At 40.2% G+C, this 16,006-nt stretch overlaps 8 protein-coding genes across 8 annotated transcripts; 5 read left to right on the top strand and 3 right to left on the bottom strand.

Annotated features, from left to right (window-relative positions):
- Positions 1-178: 178 nt before the first annotated feature.
- PRP6 (U4/U6-U5 snRNP complex subunit PRP6) lies at positions 179-2,878 on the top strand (the record flags this gene model as incomplete). The annotated part of the gene is made up of 1 exon (XM_018364294.1): positions 179-2,878. One exon carries the CDS (start codon positions 179-181, stop codon positions 2,876-2,878), a length of 2,700 nt encoding a protein of 899 aa, XP_018223095.1.
- Positions 2,879-3,324: 446 nt separating this feature from the next.
- YRO2 (Yro2p) lies at positions 3,325-4,359 on the bottom strand (the record flags this gene model as incomplete). Its single annotated transcript, XM_018364293.1, has 1 exon — positions 3,325-4,359. The coding sequence occupies one exon, from the start codon at positions 4,357-4,359 to the stop codon at positions 3,325-3,327; it is 1,035 nt and encodes a 344-aa protein (XP_018223094.1).
- Positions 4,360-6,613: 2,254 nt separating this feature from the next.
- DI49_1082 (regucalcin) lies at positions 6,614-7,690 on the top strand (the record flags this gene model as incomplete). Its single annotated transcript, XM_018364292.1, has 1 exon — positions 6,614-7,690. The coding sequence occupies one exon, from the start codon at positions 6,614-6,616 to the stop codon at positions 7,688-7,690; it is 1,077 nt and encodes a 358-aa protein (XP_018223093.1).
- A 333-nt stretch (positions 7,691-8,023) lies between these two features.
- RFS1 (flavodoxin-like fold family protein) lies at positions 8,024-8,656 on the top strand (the record flags this gene model as incomplete). Its single annotated transcript, XM_018364291.1, has 1 exon — positions 8,024-8,656. The coding sequence occupies one exon, from the start codon at positions 8,024-8,026 to the stop codon at positions 8,654-8,656; it is 633 nt and encodes a 210-aa protein (XP_018223092.1).
- Positions 8,657-9,160: 504 nt separating this feature from the next.
- On the top strand, positions 9,161-10,168 carry REG2 (protein phosphatase regulator REG2; the record flags this gene model as incomplete). The annotated part of the gene is made up of 1 exon (XM_018364290.1): positions 9,161-10,168. The coding sequence occupies one exon, from the start codon at positions 9,161-9,163 to the stop codon at positions 10,166-10,168; it is 1,008 nt and encodes a 335-aa protein (XP_018223091.1).
- Positions 10,169-10,536: 368 nt separating this feature from the next.
- Positions 10,537-13,014, top strand: REB1 (DNA-binding protein REB1; the record flags this gene model as incomplete). Its single annotated transcript, XM_018364289.1, has 1 exon — positions 10,537-13,014. The coding sequence occupies one exon, from the start codon at positions 10,537-10,539 to the stop codon at positions 13,012-13,014; it is 2,478 nt and encodes an 825-aa protein (XP_018223090.1).
- Positions 13,015-13,683: 669 nt separating this feature from the next.
- On the bottom strand, positions 13,684-14,699 carry RPS11B (40S ribosomal protein uS17; the record flags this gene model as incomplete). Its single annotated transcript, XM_018364288.1, has 2 exons — positions 13,684-14,109; positions 14,655-14,699. The coding sequence occupies 2 exons, from the start codon at positions 14,697-14,699 to the stop codon at positions 13,684-13,686; spliced, it is 471 nt and encodes a 156-aa protein (XP_018223089.1).
- A 505-nt stretch (positions 14,700-15,204) lies between these two features.
- Positions 15,205-15,732, bottom strand: FMP23 (Fmp23p; the record flags this gene model as incomplete). Its single annotated transcript, XM_018364287.1, has 1 exon — positions 15,205-15,732. The coding sequence occupies one exon, from the start codon at positions 15,730-15,732 to the stop codon at positions 15,205-15,207; it is 528 nt and encodes a 175-aa protein (XP_018223088.1).
- Positions 15,733-16,006: the final 274 nt, after the last annotated feature.

The raw sequence follows: 16,006 nt of genomic DNA, 5'->3' as shown, positions 1-16,006 counted from the left end.
ACTTCAGCTAAACTATCATCTTTATTGTAGCAACTTTGGCCACGCTTAACGAACAAAAATGAAAGTAATGGAACTGAATTGTCTTCCCAGGTAAAAAAGAGTAAAAAACTTTTGAAAATATGTACCAAATGAGTTGAGATAAAGATACCCTATAACAAAGAGAAAAACAATACCTTCCATGGAGAAACCATCCTTTTTGGACCAAGAGCCGCCGGCAGGTTACGTACCAGGTATTGGTCGTGGTGCTACAGGATTTTCAACCAAGGAAAAGAGAAGGGTCTTTGATGATAATGGAGGCAGAAAGATACCAAAACGATACCGCGAAGACATCAGCTCTAATCAAGAACGTCAAACTGAAAACGACGAAGATGAGGAAGCTGCAAAAGTATTTGAAAAGCTTGAGCTGAAATTAGCACAAAAAAAAAAGAAAAGAAACAATGGAAATAACGATAACGATGAAGCTGATGGCTCCGCTGTGAAAACGCAATTTGCAGACCTGAAAGAATCATTAACTACTGTAACTGAGGATGAATGGATGAACATTCCAGACGCTACTGATTTTACGAGACGGAACAAAAGAAATAGAATCCAAGAGCAACTAAACAGAAAGACTTATGCTGCACCTGATTCACTAATACAGGGCAATGTTGATTTGAACAAATTAACCGAAGAACGTGAAAAATTGTTGCAATCTCAAATAGATGCAAACATTTCGGAAATAACCAAGAATGCTATCGGTCAGGTCCAAGCAAATAAATCGAGTACTGCTACTAATACGCTAAGCTATTTGAAAGATTTAGAAGACGACAGAGCAAATTCTATCTCAGACGCAGCATTGGAAGATCTGCAGAAAATGCGGACTATTTTAAAGTCATACAGAAAGGCAGATTCAACAAATCCTCAGGGTTGGATAGCCTCTGCCAGACTAGAAGAGAAGGCCAGGAAGTTTTCAGTAGCGAAAAAACTGATCGAAAATGGTTGCCAAGAGTGTCCCAAAAATCCAGACGTTTGGCTAGAAAACATTAGGTTACACGCGTCTGACGTTCATTATTGTAAGACTTTAGTAGCAACAGCGATCAAGTTCAATGCGACATCCCCATCACTTTGGTTCAAAGCCATTGATTTAGAAAGCACGACCATTAACAAGTACAGGGTAGTAAGGAAAGCACTTCAAGAACTTCCTCGAGATGAACAGTTATGGAAATTGGCTATTAGTTTTGAAACTGAAAAAATGCAAGCATTGAAAATTTTAGAAAAGGCCACTCGTCTGATTCCACAAAGTATGGACCTTTTAACTGCGTATATTAACCTCCAAAACTATGATGATGCTAAGAAAACTTTGAATTGCAGTAGGAAGGCTTTACCACAGGAACCAGAGATTTGGGTCTTAGCTGCACTATTAGAAGAAGGTAACAATCCTAATGTAGGTGTGAATAGGTTGGTCGATTTACTGAAGAAGGGTTTATCAGAACTTTCCAAAAATGGGTACAAAATAACTTTATCTACATGGTTCGATCGTGCAGAAGCTTTGAGTGATACGCCTAATTCAAAATTGACATGCGAGGCCATTGTTTATGCCTTGATGGAATTGCTTAAAGAAAGTACCGGTGATAGTGATGAATTGAAAAACGTTGATGAAACACTGGAAAAGATGGCAGATTCAATGGTAAAAATTGCTGTCTTGAAAAAACTTATTCAATGGGATCCTTGTGACATAGCGCTATGGTCTAGACTAAAGACTGTTGCTGAAAACCAGAATGAAATCGAGCAATTTTTAGTGTTCTTTCAAGAATTATTATTTTCATCCAAGGACAGTGATTATACGCGATCAGTCATTATAGAAGAAAGCCCCAGTTTGTTTATGATGTATGTGCACGAATATTGGAGGGCACATAAGGGAGATATCGAACAGACACTAAATGTAGTCGACCAAATTATAGGTTTTGTACCGAACCATTTAGACGTGCGCTTCTTTAAGATAAAACTTTTAGGCCAATCGTCACAATTTGATAAAATGCAAGAGTTCTTCCTTCAGTCTTTTAAAGCCTTAAGTGATTCCCATGTAAATGGCATAGAACGTTTGTATTATAAATACGTTAACTTTCTACGGTATCAAGGACTTACGGGCCAAGCTATTGAAATTTTGAAAGAAAAATGTTCAAGTGGTTTTCGTAATTGTCACAAGTTTTTCTTACAGCTGGGTCAAATTTACCATTCCGTCGGCAATATCGAGTTAGCTAGACAAACATATTTATCAGGGACAAGGGAAATCCCCAACTGTCCTTTGTTATGGGTATCGTTATCAAAAATTGATGAAATAGATCTCAAAAATCCAATAAGGGCAAGGTCCATTTTAGATAGAGGACTTTTGAAAAACGGTAATGACGCATTATTTTACATCGCGAAAGTTCAAATGGAGATAAGACTTGGAAACTTAGATCAGGCAGAGTTGCTCACAATTCAGGCATTACAACATTTTCCAAACGATGCACTAGTTTGGGTTGAACGAATCAAGTTGTTGAACTATGGGAAGAAAAGTTCATCGAGAAAGACCATTTTTCAAGACGCATTGAAAAAAACGCAAAATGACCATAGGGTTCTTTTGGAAATTGGAATATCTTTCTACAGAGAAACTCAGTATCAAACATCATTAAAATGGTTAGAAAGAGCAATGAGGAAATCCCCCATTTATGGGGACTCATGGGTTTGGTTATTCAGAACATACGCAAAATTGAAAAAAGATCCCGCTGAGCTTTATAAGTTGTTTGACCAATATGAACCAATTTACGGGCCCGAATGGATAGCTGTTGCTAAACATGTAAAAACGCAATATTATACACCAAGAGCGATTCTATCGCACTTAATTGACAAAAAATAAACTAGAAACATTTTATTTATGTTATTTTTTAGGTATAGACATATTCGGTTTTTCAGCGGCACAATGCCCGAAAATAAGCTAAAGGAAATATTAAATTTAATTAGAATTATAAGTAGTACTTCAATCATGAAGACAATAAAGGATTCTTACAAACGTGAAAATGAGAAGTATGACGATGTATATGTTTAAGGAAGTTGTCCATATTATTCGTTGAAAAAAACATAAAAGACAATGCGTATCGTCTGTCGTCTTTTGTTCGTGGTCATGTACCTTATTTTACAAATATTGGCACCTTCATTCAAGCGTGATGAACAGAAAATATGGAAGACAAATTGGAGTATTTCTTCAAATATGACGCATATTTGGCAAAACTTTCGGTCTCAAATAGGCTAGCATTAGGGAAGAAGGAAAAAACAAAAGGTTATGATACCAATAAATCAAAACATCTATTCAGAATCAGTGGCTGCATCATCTTCCTCCTCTTCTTCGACCTTCTTGGCCTCTTTGGCCTTCTTGGCCTTCTTAGCCTTCTTTTTGTCCTTCTTGTGCTTCTTCTTTAGCTTTAATTTTTCCTTAAGGCTGGAGTCAGAATCAGATGATTTGAATGAAGCTGGGGATGGCATTTTCCTTTCTGCAACTGGGCCGACATGTTCAGCTTCTTCGTCAATGATTAAACCTAATCTTTCAAGACCCAGATAGCTAGCCAATGGCATGAAAAGAACTGGCAAGACGGATAAAATCAATAAGTCGATAATACCGAAAAAGACACCGGCAGAATCAGGTTGTAAAACGTTACCACCATCAGTGATACCGAAACAGGTTGGGTAGGCAATCAACCACAAAAGCATAATAACACTCATGAATGTAATGAAAACATTGGCGATATCCTTACCCTTAGCCTTGACCAAGTTGAACGTAGTGGTCATCAAACTAATACAAACGACAATGGCAGCACCAAGGCCGATAGTGTAGTAACCCCATTTGTAAGTGGAGTGGACACAAGCGGCAATCAACCAACAGACGGTGAAGACTTCGGTCATACCAACATTGAATGCGATTTGCCATAATGGAGTACCACCTAACAAAGACATTTGAATAATTGGCCATGGAAAAGCCAAAAACCAACCGACGTATCTAGCATAGAAAATTTGTCTGTAACCTGGATGTTCCTTTTGAGTAGAAGTTTGAACATGGTTGTATTTAGCTCTAACTGGAATCCAACCCAAGTTAGAAGCCATGGTAAAATAAGCAACAGACATGAATAAATTTGGGGCGATCGCGGTATAGTATACGAATCTATCCTTAACTGGCTTCCTGAACATCAGTGGGATTAGGACTATTCCAAATAGTAAATTAATACAAAAGACGGTAAAAAACCAATCTGAACCACGGGACGTGATGTGGAAATCGGCACCGGTTGGGGGATTAATTTTTATGGCTTCGTTACCACCTCTTTTTAATAGTTCGACGTAATCAGACATTTTAATATGATTATTTTTTGAAAATAGTGTCAGTTCAAGGGAAATTAAAAGTTTGGGAAATTAAATATTAATAATTAGAGAATTAGTGGTTAAAAAGTTATTAAAAGAGAAAATATTGGATTGATGGAAAAAACCCCGGAATAAGTGTTAGTTTTGAATGAAAAATGGTTTAAAAGAAAATTATGTTGAGTATCCAAAAGATAACTAGGATTAGTTTGGTTTTTTTCTATTGAAATGCTATTGTTGTATGCTGACACAATCTGGCGACTTGATTATATAATCAACATAAGAAAAAAGTTAAGAAACAAAGAGAAAAAAACAAGAAAAAAGAAAGGGCAGATATCCATAATTCATACACACTACTGTCGTAAACCAAATAAGTTTTGTTCTTTATATATCTTTTTGGTAAGCTTACAGTATTTGTAAGGATCATGAAATAAGCACATAAACTACCCAATGAGGAATAATACCGGTCTCATATTACGTTTTTCTAGGGGTTACATTGAGACATCTGATTGGAAACTTAGGCATCCAGTGAAATGTCAAGATGACGAAATTATTCGCTTACACAGAAACAGTGAAAGGCATTTTTGCATTTACAATAATCTATGTTTATTTTTCTTCATGTTTCTTGAAGAGATTCGTGCATGGAGCCACAGAAAAGTCCGTAGGAGAGCTTCTCGAGAACAAGAAAAAAACAGCTCAGATTACCTGATTGAGGCAAATTATGCGGAAACTGAACAGTTGAAAATTACGGAAGTGAGTGGGAATGTTTTCAATTTACCCTATTTTTTTTACTTTCCCATTTGGGCTCAAAGTGAGGTTAGGATATCCCTTTACCCACTTGTGGGCGGGACGCCGTAGTATAATTTCCCTCAGCGAGTCCTGAGGCAAGAAGAACGCATTAAAGATTTACACTGTGCGGGAACTGCTACTCTGTCACACGCTTTTAGGCCAAAGACACGCAACCGAGGGAGCCTAGCTCACTAATCAAGAAAGAGCGACGGGTGGACTAAGTTACATAACAATAGCTGCCAGATACCCTAAACACATAACCCTTGAGAAAAGGTTTGCTGTCTTTGTTCTGGTAGGCTTGTCTTCACTCGCATCGGACTTGAAGACAGGCAAAGAGAAAAAGCAGCCTTCCTCGTTTCCGCTCAAAATTTGACTAAAGGTTTTTCCGGTGATTTTCGGGAAGCATGCAGAAGAGTCCGAAGAAAGCTTAGGTAAATTCACTCGGCATGGCCACAGGTTGCTAAATAACGGCCTAGGTTATGCGGGCAAAACGGGGAAGGGTTTGCCCAGTGGCAGATTTTGCCAAACGAGGTTGCCACCAAGTCTAGGCAGCTTGTAGAGCATTTTGGAAGAGAAGGGCCCTGAGGGGTAACCGAGTTGATTGTCTTCTTTGGGAAATCCTTTGATGGGATGGTTGCCGTAGTCTTTTTGGGATCGGCCAGGCAGGGAAACAGCTCAGCGCGGATAATAGGACAGCAGTCTACTGCAGTTGCTTCCGCTGTACTAAGGGAGAAAAAAAAACATCTCAAAAATTGAGAGAAAAAATGAGGTCAAGGGCCGAAATAGGGTGTGTGATTCTATTCGTGCCTTTTTTTTTTTGTTTGATTATTACCCAATTGAAAGAAGTAATTGAGTAAATATTCGAACATCTTGCGTTTTTTTTCCTTTTTGAACGAATTTGGTATGTGTTTTTCGACATATTTTTTTCTTGACCCGGCTAAAATGATTGAAAGTCTTGTACAATCGTCATCCGGGTTCAGAATCCAATTTCTTTTCCTAATACAGCTAAGTGTGAGTAGTATATGAGTCGGGCTTATGGTGCATGGTGTGTAGCGTCTATACCGGAGACGGGGAATGGATCCCGTGGTAACATAAAGTTATAATAGAGAAAACGTGCACGTTCGAGGGAAATGCCATAAGTATGACGTTGCCCTCTTCGCCGAATAGGACATCCAAGTGAATTACCATCGAACAAAATCTTGGTTTTCGTTTTCTTTTGTGGTTGATATAATCCTAGTATTGTAACCGCACTTTCCCGCGCTTGATCTCTTGCTACCTTGACATGGGCCGATATTGCTATGGGTTATTTAATGAACGCCAAGAGCTTTTTCCAATCGTCTTACCCGCCTGGCCCTTTAGGGGAAGCTGGCGTTCAAAGTATAAGAACGTAAACTAAATCATTATGTAAACTGAATAGGTTACTTTCTATCGGAACCGAGTAGCCAGACATATTATTGCAATGAGTAGCGGTAGTAGTTTTGAAGAGGTCGCGTTGGGTGGTTTAAAACCTTACTTTCAAGTCCCTGGGGCTATACACAGTGAAGGAATAACTTTTGTGAAGGAAACCAATACGTTGTTATGGGTCGATATCTTTAAAAGTGAGGTTCATAAGGTGGAAGACATCGAACACCCCGAGAGTAGCCATTCTTCTTTTTCTGTTACGCGGGCGAACTATTCCAAGGACTCGTCGGTTGAGTATCCTCCCAATCCGGAAGATTTGAAGGAATCTGTTGGTTGTATCTTCCCATTATTCAGTGGGGCCTCCCAAGATGAAATTGAGCAAGTTTTGTTTGGTAGTAAATTCGGCATCGGTCGGTTGGACTTTACCAACGGCGAATGGGAATACCTGATTTTGTATTCTCAGTGTTCTGATTTGAGCTCAGACAGAGCATATAAGCTAAGATCTAACGACGGGAACGTTTCTCCAGACGGGAAATATCTGTATGTAGGCCTAATGAGCGATTTTCCATTTAAATTGGAGCCGATTGGGTGCATTCTCCGTGTTGATCTATTGGCCCAGGAGGTAGAGCTGGTGTGGAACTGTATGTTGATTCCTAATGCCATTCATTGGGATAAGAGTGATGAAAAGTCAATGTACGTGACGGATTCTTTGAACTTCACGATTTGGAAGTGCCCTGGCGGTGACTTACTAAAACGAGAGGAATTGATTGACGTAAAGAACTCTAACAATCAATCGTTTGAATCGCCTGAGCCCGATGGAAGCGCTATTTGGTTCAGCAAAGATGGCAAGCATTCCGGGTACCTGTTTATCGCCGTCTGGTCCACTTGTAAAGTACAGATGTTTGACCTGGCTAACGGGAAACTGCTCAAGGAGTTCATTTTGCCAAAGTCAACGCCGAGAGTCTCATGTTGTTGTTTTGTCGGTAAAGATCTGTTTGTGACGACAGCCAACGCAAAAATCAACGACGCTGTGGGCTTCAATTTCGATAAGATCGGTGGTTGCATCTATAGAATCCCCAACGTGCTAGACGGGAATGTCCCTTTGGAGTCTACAAAGCCGCAACCACGCTACTAAAGTATACATTTTTGATGCTCAAGTATGCAGCATATATGTACTTACCGTTTATTATGTAAGTGCTCAAGCACGAGTGGAGTGTGAGGAGAAAGAGTATCTAGTTAATTCTTGTGCATGGCAAGGTTATTACGCATAGCCGCTTCGTTGCGGTCCCTTGTTGTAAGGAGAAAAACCTAAGGGGCGGACTTTTGCAATACATAAAAGACCGGAAAAGAAAAAGAAATAAAATGGCAACGTTTATCGAACATTATACGTTCCTCGAGAACTATCATCGGCCAAGACCTTGAAACACACACACACACACACATATATATACCTAAGGCCATATCGAAAATGCCAAAAGTTGCTATCTTAATTTACTCAGTGGACGACACAATTGCTACGTTAGCAGAGAATGAGAAAAAGGGTATCGAGATAGCCGGAGGTAAGGCTGAAATCTTTCAAGTGCCAGATGTAAGCAGCAGCAGCAGCAGCGATAAAGAACAAGACGACGACGAGGGGAAAGTCAAAAAGACAAACGCTGATTTCAGCTACAAGATCCTAACTAGAGAAACGTTGGTTGAACACGATTACTACCTGTTTGGAATCCCCGCCAAGTTCGGTAACTTCCCCGTGGAGTGGAAAACCTTCTGGGACTCCAACACAGGCGGCCTTTGGGCCAAGGGCTCGCTCCATGGCAAGATAGCCGGCCTGTTTGTTTCGGGCGCAATAAGCGGTAAGGGGGACACAGAGATGTGCATCATGAACGCAATGAGCACCCTGGTCCACCACGGTATCATCTACGTTCCACTGGGATACAAGAACGCGTACAAGGAACTAACAGACACTGATGATGTCAATGGGTCGTGTGCTTGGGGGGCTGGATGCGTCTCTGGCGTGGACGGTGACAGACCTCCCAGCGTGTCAGAGTTGAAAGTTCATCAACTCCAAGGGAGAGCATTCTACGAAAGAATCAGAGACTTGTAATCAGAGTATTTTTTTCTTACATAATACGTATAATTGTATAATAATCCGACTATATCCATAACAAAACACGATGTAATGTAATGTACACCAGGGCCAACGGGGACAGTTTATCCATGCCTTTTGCCCGATGTTTTCTTCTATTTTGCTTTCCCCCGACGGCCCGGCCGCAGATCGCGGGGGAGCGCAAAATAAAACGTGGGGGAGTGATTAAAATCACACGGTCATTGTGTCAACAGGGCAAACTTCCATGCTATTCACCACCAGGTAGGATCATAACGAGCTGCTATACTTGCTGTGCAGCCACACGCCACACGCCCCTTGCCATAACCTAATAGTGGATAAAATAATTATTCCTTTTCTAAGAGCTTCATTGTTGACATGCTTTTATATATGGCTGCGTAGTAAGTAACTTGTGTTTGAGCTTTTAGTTTTGTTTCGACCGTTGTTGTTATTTTATTGTCGACTTGTGTTTCTTACTCGGCATTTGAGTGCAAAAGAGACAGGATGACATTGAGTAATTGTGCGTCCCTGGATAATTTATTCTACGATCCGCCAGAAGAAGAACAGAACAGCAAGTTTATCGAAGCTGTGAGAATCTCGATGAGTAAAAGCAATATGGGTCCTCCTCCTGTTGAGGCGAACGGGAAGTACTGTCTAAGAAAGGTAAAGTCTTTGAATGCCAAACAATGGAAAATAAACAAGAAAAAATATAGTTCACTGCCGGCGGCCACCAGGAAGAAGAAGAATTTCGATTTCTATAAACAGCGAAACTTAATCTTGAATTTAAATTTATGGAAATTCATCAAGTTCATCAATTTTAACGGTAAAAATAATTACGATAAGAACAACAAGCATGTGAAGCACTTGAGTAAGACAGTAAAAAACGACGGTATGTCACCTTTTCAAAAAGCCAAGAAAATCGACAACGATAGAAGACTGGAAAATATTTTCTGGAGGAGCTGGTTCAAGGCGCATAAAAAAAAGGACGCTGCAGACTGCCAACAGGAGAGACACATTAGGTTCAACGATAACGTTGAACAGTGTATCATCACCAATGAGCACTTCATACAAAAGCTACCCTCCACACAGTTGAATTCGTCCGATGACGAAGATCCGGGTTTTCAACTCGGGTTCGAACCCAGCTCTGGTTACAGCAATAGTAAGCGAGTCTTCTACGACTATAACCGTGTCTACGTTGCCAGTGATACTGCGACCGCTGTGGCTACTGCTATTATCAATACTAGCAACGAAGACCCCCAGCACAAGCACGATATCCGTGACGTGCCAAGTAATATCTTGCCGCAAGAAGAAGAAGCAGACCTAAGCAGTGTGCTTCGGGTCGACCCCAATCTCAACTTGTCCAACATAAGCCACCATTCCTCCGCATCTTCCTCGTCCAGTTCAGGCCATTCGACGTTTATCTTCGAGTCGGAAACTGAAACGGATACAGACACGGACACGGACACGGACACGGACACTACAAATGACACGATACCCACCGTGCTCTTATAACATCTTTATGTAACCTTTTAATACATAGAATTGTGTCGTTCCGGCCCATATAATTCTTCACAATGCTACGCGACCACGTGACGCGGCACCGCTTTACGCATTACCCGCTCTGGAAAGCTGTTTTCCGGGTGGCGAACCAAAGGCGGCCAAAGGGACCTACCCTCACAAAGGTCAACGACAAACAAATGGCAGCTTTCTGGACTACACAAGACAAAACAACAATACCCAGGCCGTTATTACCCTGCTGTGGACACAACTCAAAGTAAACAAATAAACAGCATCACAAGCAAGATCAACTACGCGTCGTTGACTATTATACTGAACTCAACCTGCTGCTGCTGAATTAGAATATTTGTAGCCCAATCAACATGCCCGCTGATCATAACGATAAAAATAACAATCAAGAGTCCGTGGAAGAGGCTGTTTTGAAATATGTTGGCGTAGGCCTAGATCACCAAAACCACGATTCTCAATTGCATCCTAAACACCTGGACGACAAGCACTCTCAAAAGCAAAATAGTGTCGATGGCAGTAGTGATGTCGAGGCTAGTAACAATAATGACGGTAATAGAAATGACGATAATAACGATGATTCAGAAAATATCAACGCATTAAACGCGAATGAATCATCGTCGAATGCGGACAACGTCAGCTCTAATGAGCAGCACAATGCTGTCATGGACTGGTATTTGAGACAAACTGCTCACCACCAGCAAGATGAAGACGAGGACGAGGACAATAATAACAATAGTAACAATAATAATAATAATAATAATAACAACATTAATAACGGCAACGACAGTAATAGTCACTTTTCTCAGGCTGACATGGTCGTGGATGACGACGAAGACGACGACGGTGACAAGAATAAGAAGGGCACGACGGTTAACGTGGACGATCATCATCAATCGATGGCCATGGCAGCCGTCGCAGCCGCTTATACACTATCAAAAAACAACAACAACAACAACAATTCCAACAAAAGGCAACATGACAATGTAAATAGCCATGAAAACTCTAAGAAAAAGCAAAAAAACGATGACGATGATGACGATAAGCAAATTGGCAATGTTGATCCGGAATTGACCACTTTGGGCGATGCGGATGACAATGACGCTAACAACGATGTCATTGACCGTGATCAACTGGTTCATAAGGCCATTATCGATGCCGACTCGATTACGCAACATCCTGATTTCCAGCAGTACTTAAACACTGCTGCTGATACTGACGATAACGAAAAATTAAAGCATATAAAAGATCATCTGATGCGTACTCACAATATGAATCACCGTAACAAAAACGACAACGATGATGCAGACGATTTGTCAAACAATACAAAGCAATACTCGGAGCTACAAAAGGATTCCATGTTGGATAACTCTATCAATAAATCTAGAAATTACATGGAAGTCCTACCAAAAGTTATCTCCCAGGATACTCAACAGCACCAACAAAAATTACCTTCTCATGACAGTGAATCTGGCAACGTAGACAATTCAGAAATATCTCAACTGCTTCAATCCGCAGCCACAAAGGCTTCGTCTTTGGTTTCTTTATCTTCATCTTCTGCTACACCATCAACTTCAAGATCAAACAATAGTAAAGCTTTCGATAAAGCCGAAGACGCTGCCTTAGAAAGGTTTATAAACGAATACGAAGCCATCGAACGTTTAACTAGACAACAAGTTTGCGAAAGAATATGGAGCTCTGACAGGCCAAAGGACAATTTTTGGAACAATATCTATAAAGTTTTACCTTATAGATCAAGCTCCTCCATCTATAAACACATGAGAAGAAAATACCACATTTTTGAACAACGTGGTAAATGGACTTCGGAAGAGGAACAAGAATTGGCTAAATTATGTGCTGAGAAGGAGGGACAATGGGCTGAAATAGGTAAAACTTTGGGTAGAATGCCAGAAGATTGTAGGGATCGCTGGAGAAATTATGTTAAGTGCGGTACCAACAGAGCATCGAACAGGTGGTCCGTTGAAGAAGAAGAACTACTGAAAAAAGTTATCAGTGACATGCTGGAAGAAGCCCAACAACAACAATCACACTTACATCCCAATCTGTTAGAGGAAGAAGAACAGCTGCTACAGGACGACCAGAATGATCATCGTGACGAAGATGACGATGATGATGATACCTCTTCTGCGGCTGCTGCCGCCGCCGCCGCCGCCGCTATTCAAGAACAACAACAGCTACTTCAACAAAAACAACAAGATGACGATGACGCTATTGCTGCCGCTGCCGCTGCTGCCGCCGCTTCCTCGTCTTTGGAAGAAAACGGTAAAGACGAAGATAAGCCACATGATTCACTAGGCATTCAACTGGATGAGAACACTCAAAACTCGATAATATGTGCTCCATCCGGAACAAACTCACATTCTAAGAGTTTAACGAATACAATCAGACGTCATAACAACAAACTAAGAAAATCTCTAATGGGTAACGGCAAACTAGATTTTAAAGATATCATCAATTGGACCATTGTCAGTGAGCGCATGGGCGGTACAAGGTCGCGTATCCAATGCCGTTATAAATGGAATAAACTGGTTAAAAGAGAAGCCATCGCCAAAATTCAAACTGTCAAGGATGACGATATGTTATGGATTTTTGAGAAGTTAAGAGACTTGGGTATAACAGAGGATTCTCAGGTGGACTGGGACGAATTAGCAGCTTTGAAACCTGGCATGAAACTAAATGGTTTGGAATTGAAGCTGTGCTATGAGAGAATGAAGAAAAAGGTTAAAGGTTATAAACAAAAATCAATTAATGAAATCAGTAAAGAGCTAGTGGATTATTTTAGCTCAAATATCTCGATGAAGACGGAAGCTTAGATCTAGAAAACCACTCTAGGCAGTGTATATCATTCCCCTCCCCCTCCCCTTCTTCCCTTCCTACCCACTCAAGATTCATTAGCAAAAAGCAAACAAAAAATAAAAAAAAATAAAAATGGTATCTCATAGCAGTGATTGTATGTGTTATTTTTCTTTATTTCCCTTTTCCCTTCGTTGTCATTTGGTTTGTTTGTCTGCACTGTTCTTCCTTATTATCGAGTACACTGACATTTTTTTACTTTGTTTTTCTTTTCCTTCTACTTTTTATAAACCGTATTTTTGTTACATTACATATTGAACTGTTGTATCTATATATTTATCTCTATGTATTATGAATTTTATCTTTACTTCACAGTATTCTAATTCTCTCTTTCTCAAAATGATAGTAAGATAGGCACGGAGCTATATGCTTAATTAAAGCCGTCATGTTGGAATATGCAGGAACGAGTAAGTGTCTTGCCTGGACTTTATTATTAAAAATATCATTCATATATTTATATTAAAAAAACATACAAAATAGGTAAGCCATATATAAACAATTACTAAATAAAGAAGGGAAGGAAAAAAAATCAAGGTCAGGCTGGTAAAAGAAAAAGAACAAGGGCCTAAGATACGACACATTAATTCCAGTTAATTACCAGTCATCTTGTCTTTTGTTTCTTATTTTCTTTAAAATTTAGCAAATTGCTTGTTGGCCTTACCAGTGGCAGCAGAGACCTTGACGACGTTGAATCTGACAGTCTTAGAGATTGGTCTACATTGACCGACGGTAACGATGTCACCAACTTGAACACGGAAAGCTGGGGAAACGTGAACTGGGACGTTCTTGTGTCTCTTTTCGTATCTGTTGTACTTTGGAATGTAATGCAAGTAAGCTCTTCTGATGACGATGGTACGGTGCATCTTGGTGGAGACAACGGTACCAGTCAAGATCTTACCACGGATGGAAACTAAACCAGTGAATGGACATTTCTTGTCAATGTAAGAACCTTCAATAGCAGTCTTTGGGGTCTTGAAACCTAGACCGGCATTTTTATACCATCTCTTGGTTCTCTTGGAGGTCTTAACCTTTGGATTGTTGAAGATGTGAGGTTGCTAAAGTCAAAAAAAAATATGTTAGTAAAGTGATTCATGCGTATTATAATCGAAGAGTTCGTCTTTAGTTTCTGTTGAAAAGGAAAGCATTGGTTGTCCCGTTTGGTTGGGGAGACACATTTGAGCGGCACAAATTATGTTTCAATGCTGTTAAATTCTTAAAATCATGTTGATCATCGCATTTGTCGAATTCCCGGAGTCACGTTTTGGCTTATGATAACAGCGGTGCAGTTCACATTGCTATAAAAAAAACATTGAGCAGTTTTCTCTGTAATTACTGTCTATTCTTGATTAACGTGTTCTATTTTACTCATCTCGGCTAGACTGTTTATCCCACATTTACCTCTTGCTGTGAGGTGACATTTTTCGGGTTTTCAAAACATTCTGCTCCCAACGTGTTCTTTTTTTTAACATTATCGTGCTTTAGCGTTTCCTAGTCATACATCTTCCAGCGCAAAATTACAATGGCATTATTTCGCTTGATTTCCTTTTCGTACTCGAATACTTCATTGACTCTCTCATTCTGGGTTGGATATTATTCATACCTTTTGGAAAGCTCTTTCAGATTGAACGGTTAATTCAGTGGACATCTTTTTCCCTGGTTTGATACGTTTTCTCTAAGTTTTTACCAAATATCACTATATAAATTTCACCACCTCTATTATTATCACTATATTATCTATTCGTTGTAGGTTTTCAACGGGGACAGCAGGGGACGGGACATTCCAGGCTACCGAACATGCCCGCTGAAAGGATGGCTTGTCAAGCCAGGCGAGCTAAACCGAGGCTGATCCCAGAAAGAGCTGGGAGGAGGCGACTCGCTAGCTGTCATCCGCGGCAGACGCATTTTTTTTTGAGAAGAAGTTCACTGCGCAAGTTTACAAGAAAGAAAGCATGTATTTTCTTGGTGTATGGGGGTTTATAAGCTATGGGTGTAATATTAAAACAGTCACGGAAATACTCCTATATATACGCTGACGGTATGTCTTGAACATGGACAGAAAGTATAGCTATAAATACCTTATCTACTTTACACATGGCTGCCAAAGCACCAACTGAATTAGCATGCCGGTATATATAGAAGTCTTTTTTTTCTCACTGCTTCTGCATTTTATCAAATACCTCTTTAGCTTGCAGCATAACGTCAAATATGAAGGAATGTCCTCCATTTAGAAGCAGTGTTAGCCTGACATCTTTAACAAAATCCAAATAACGATCAACGACTATCCTGTCTCCGATGGATTTGAATCCTCCCTTACGACTGTCTGAGGTGGTGTGATCCGTACATTTCGATGTGACTTCTAATTCAATGAACTTTTCGAGCTGAAACACCAGTTCATCTGGATTTCCTTCGAAATCGGCATAAGTTTTGTTTAGTTTCTTCATTAAAAACTCATTCAGAAATATTTGTAATTCTCTGTAGTGCTTTTCAATGTAATTCGAGTCCTCTGGCAGTTGCTTGTACTCATGGATGGGTATGTTACTCTTGAGATTTGGACTGGAGGTTCTGAAGTGCGACGCTGGCGCAACGATCACTCGTCGTGAAACCTCTTTAGACAGAATGGGTTTAGCATTATAAAAATACCTTACAGATCGAACCCTACTCAAGCGATTAATCAACATTAGTTGTTTGGTTTTTTTGAGTTGAGCATTCAGAATGTGGAGGTTTGTTTATTGTCATACTATTCAGAGTGGTGACGTGACGTCTCATTCTCTTCTTACGTTTTCCACTTTTTACGTGGCACCAGAATCTGCACCCTTCAATTACCAATTATTTTATCAGCTCGGAGAGTACACTAAGTGCCGTTCTCGGATCCGAACGATGTAGCCGAACCTCAAATCTCCCCTATCGCAAATTTCACTAAGGGACTTGTAGCAGCAGCAGGAAGAGTTTGAC

The sequence above is a fragment of the Saccharomyces eubayanus genome, chromosome IV (assembly GCF_001298625.1).
Source record: "Saccharomyces eubayanus strain FM1318 chromosome IV, whole genome shotgun sequence".
Lineage (NCBI taxonomy): Eukaryota > Fungi > Ascomycota > Saccharomycetes > Saccharomycetales > Saccharomycetaceae > Saccharomyces > Saccharomyces eubayanus.
Note: the sequence above shows the minus strand (reverse complement) of the source record. Positions and strands in the feature narration are given on the sequence as shown.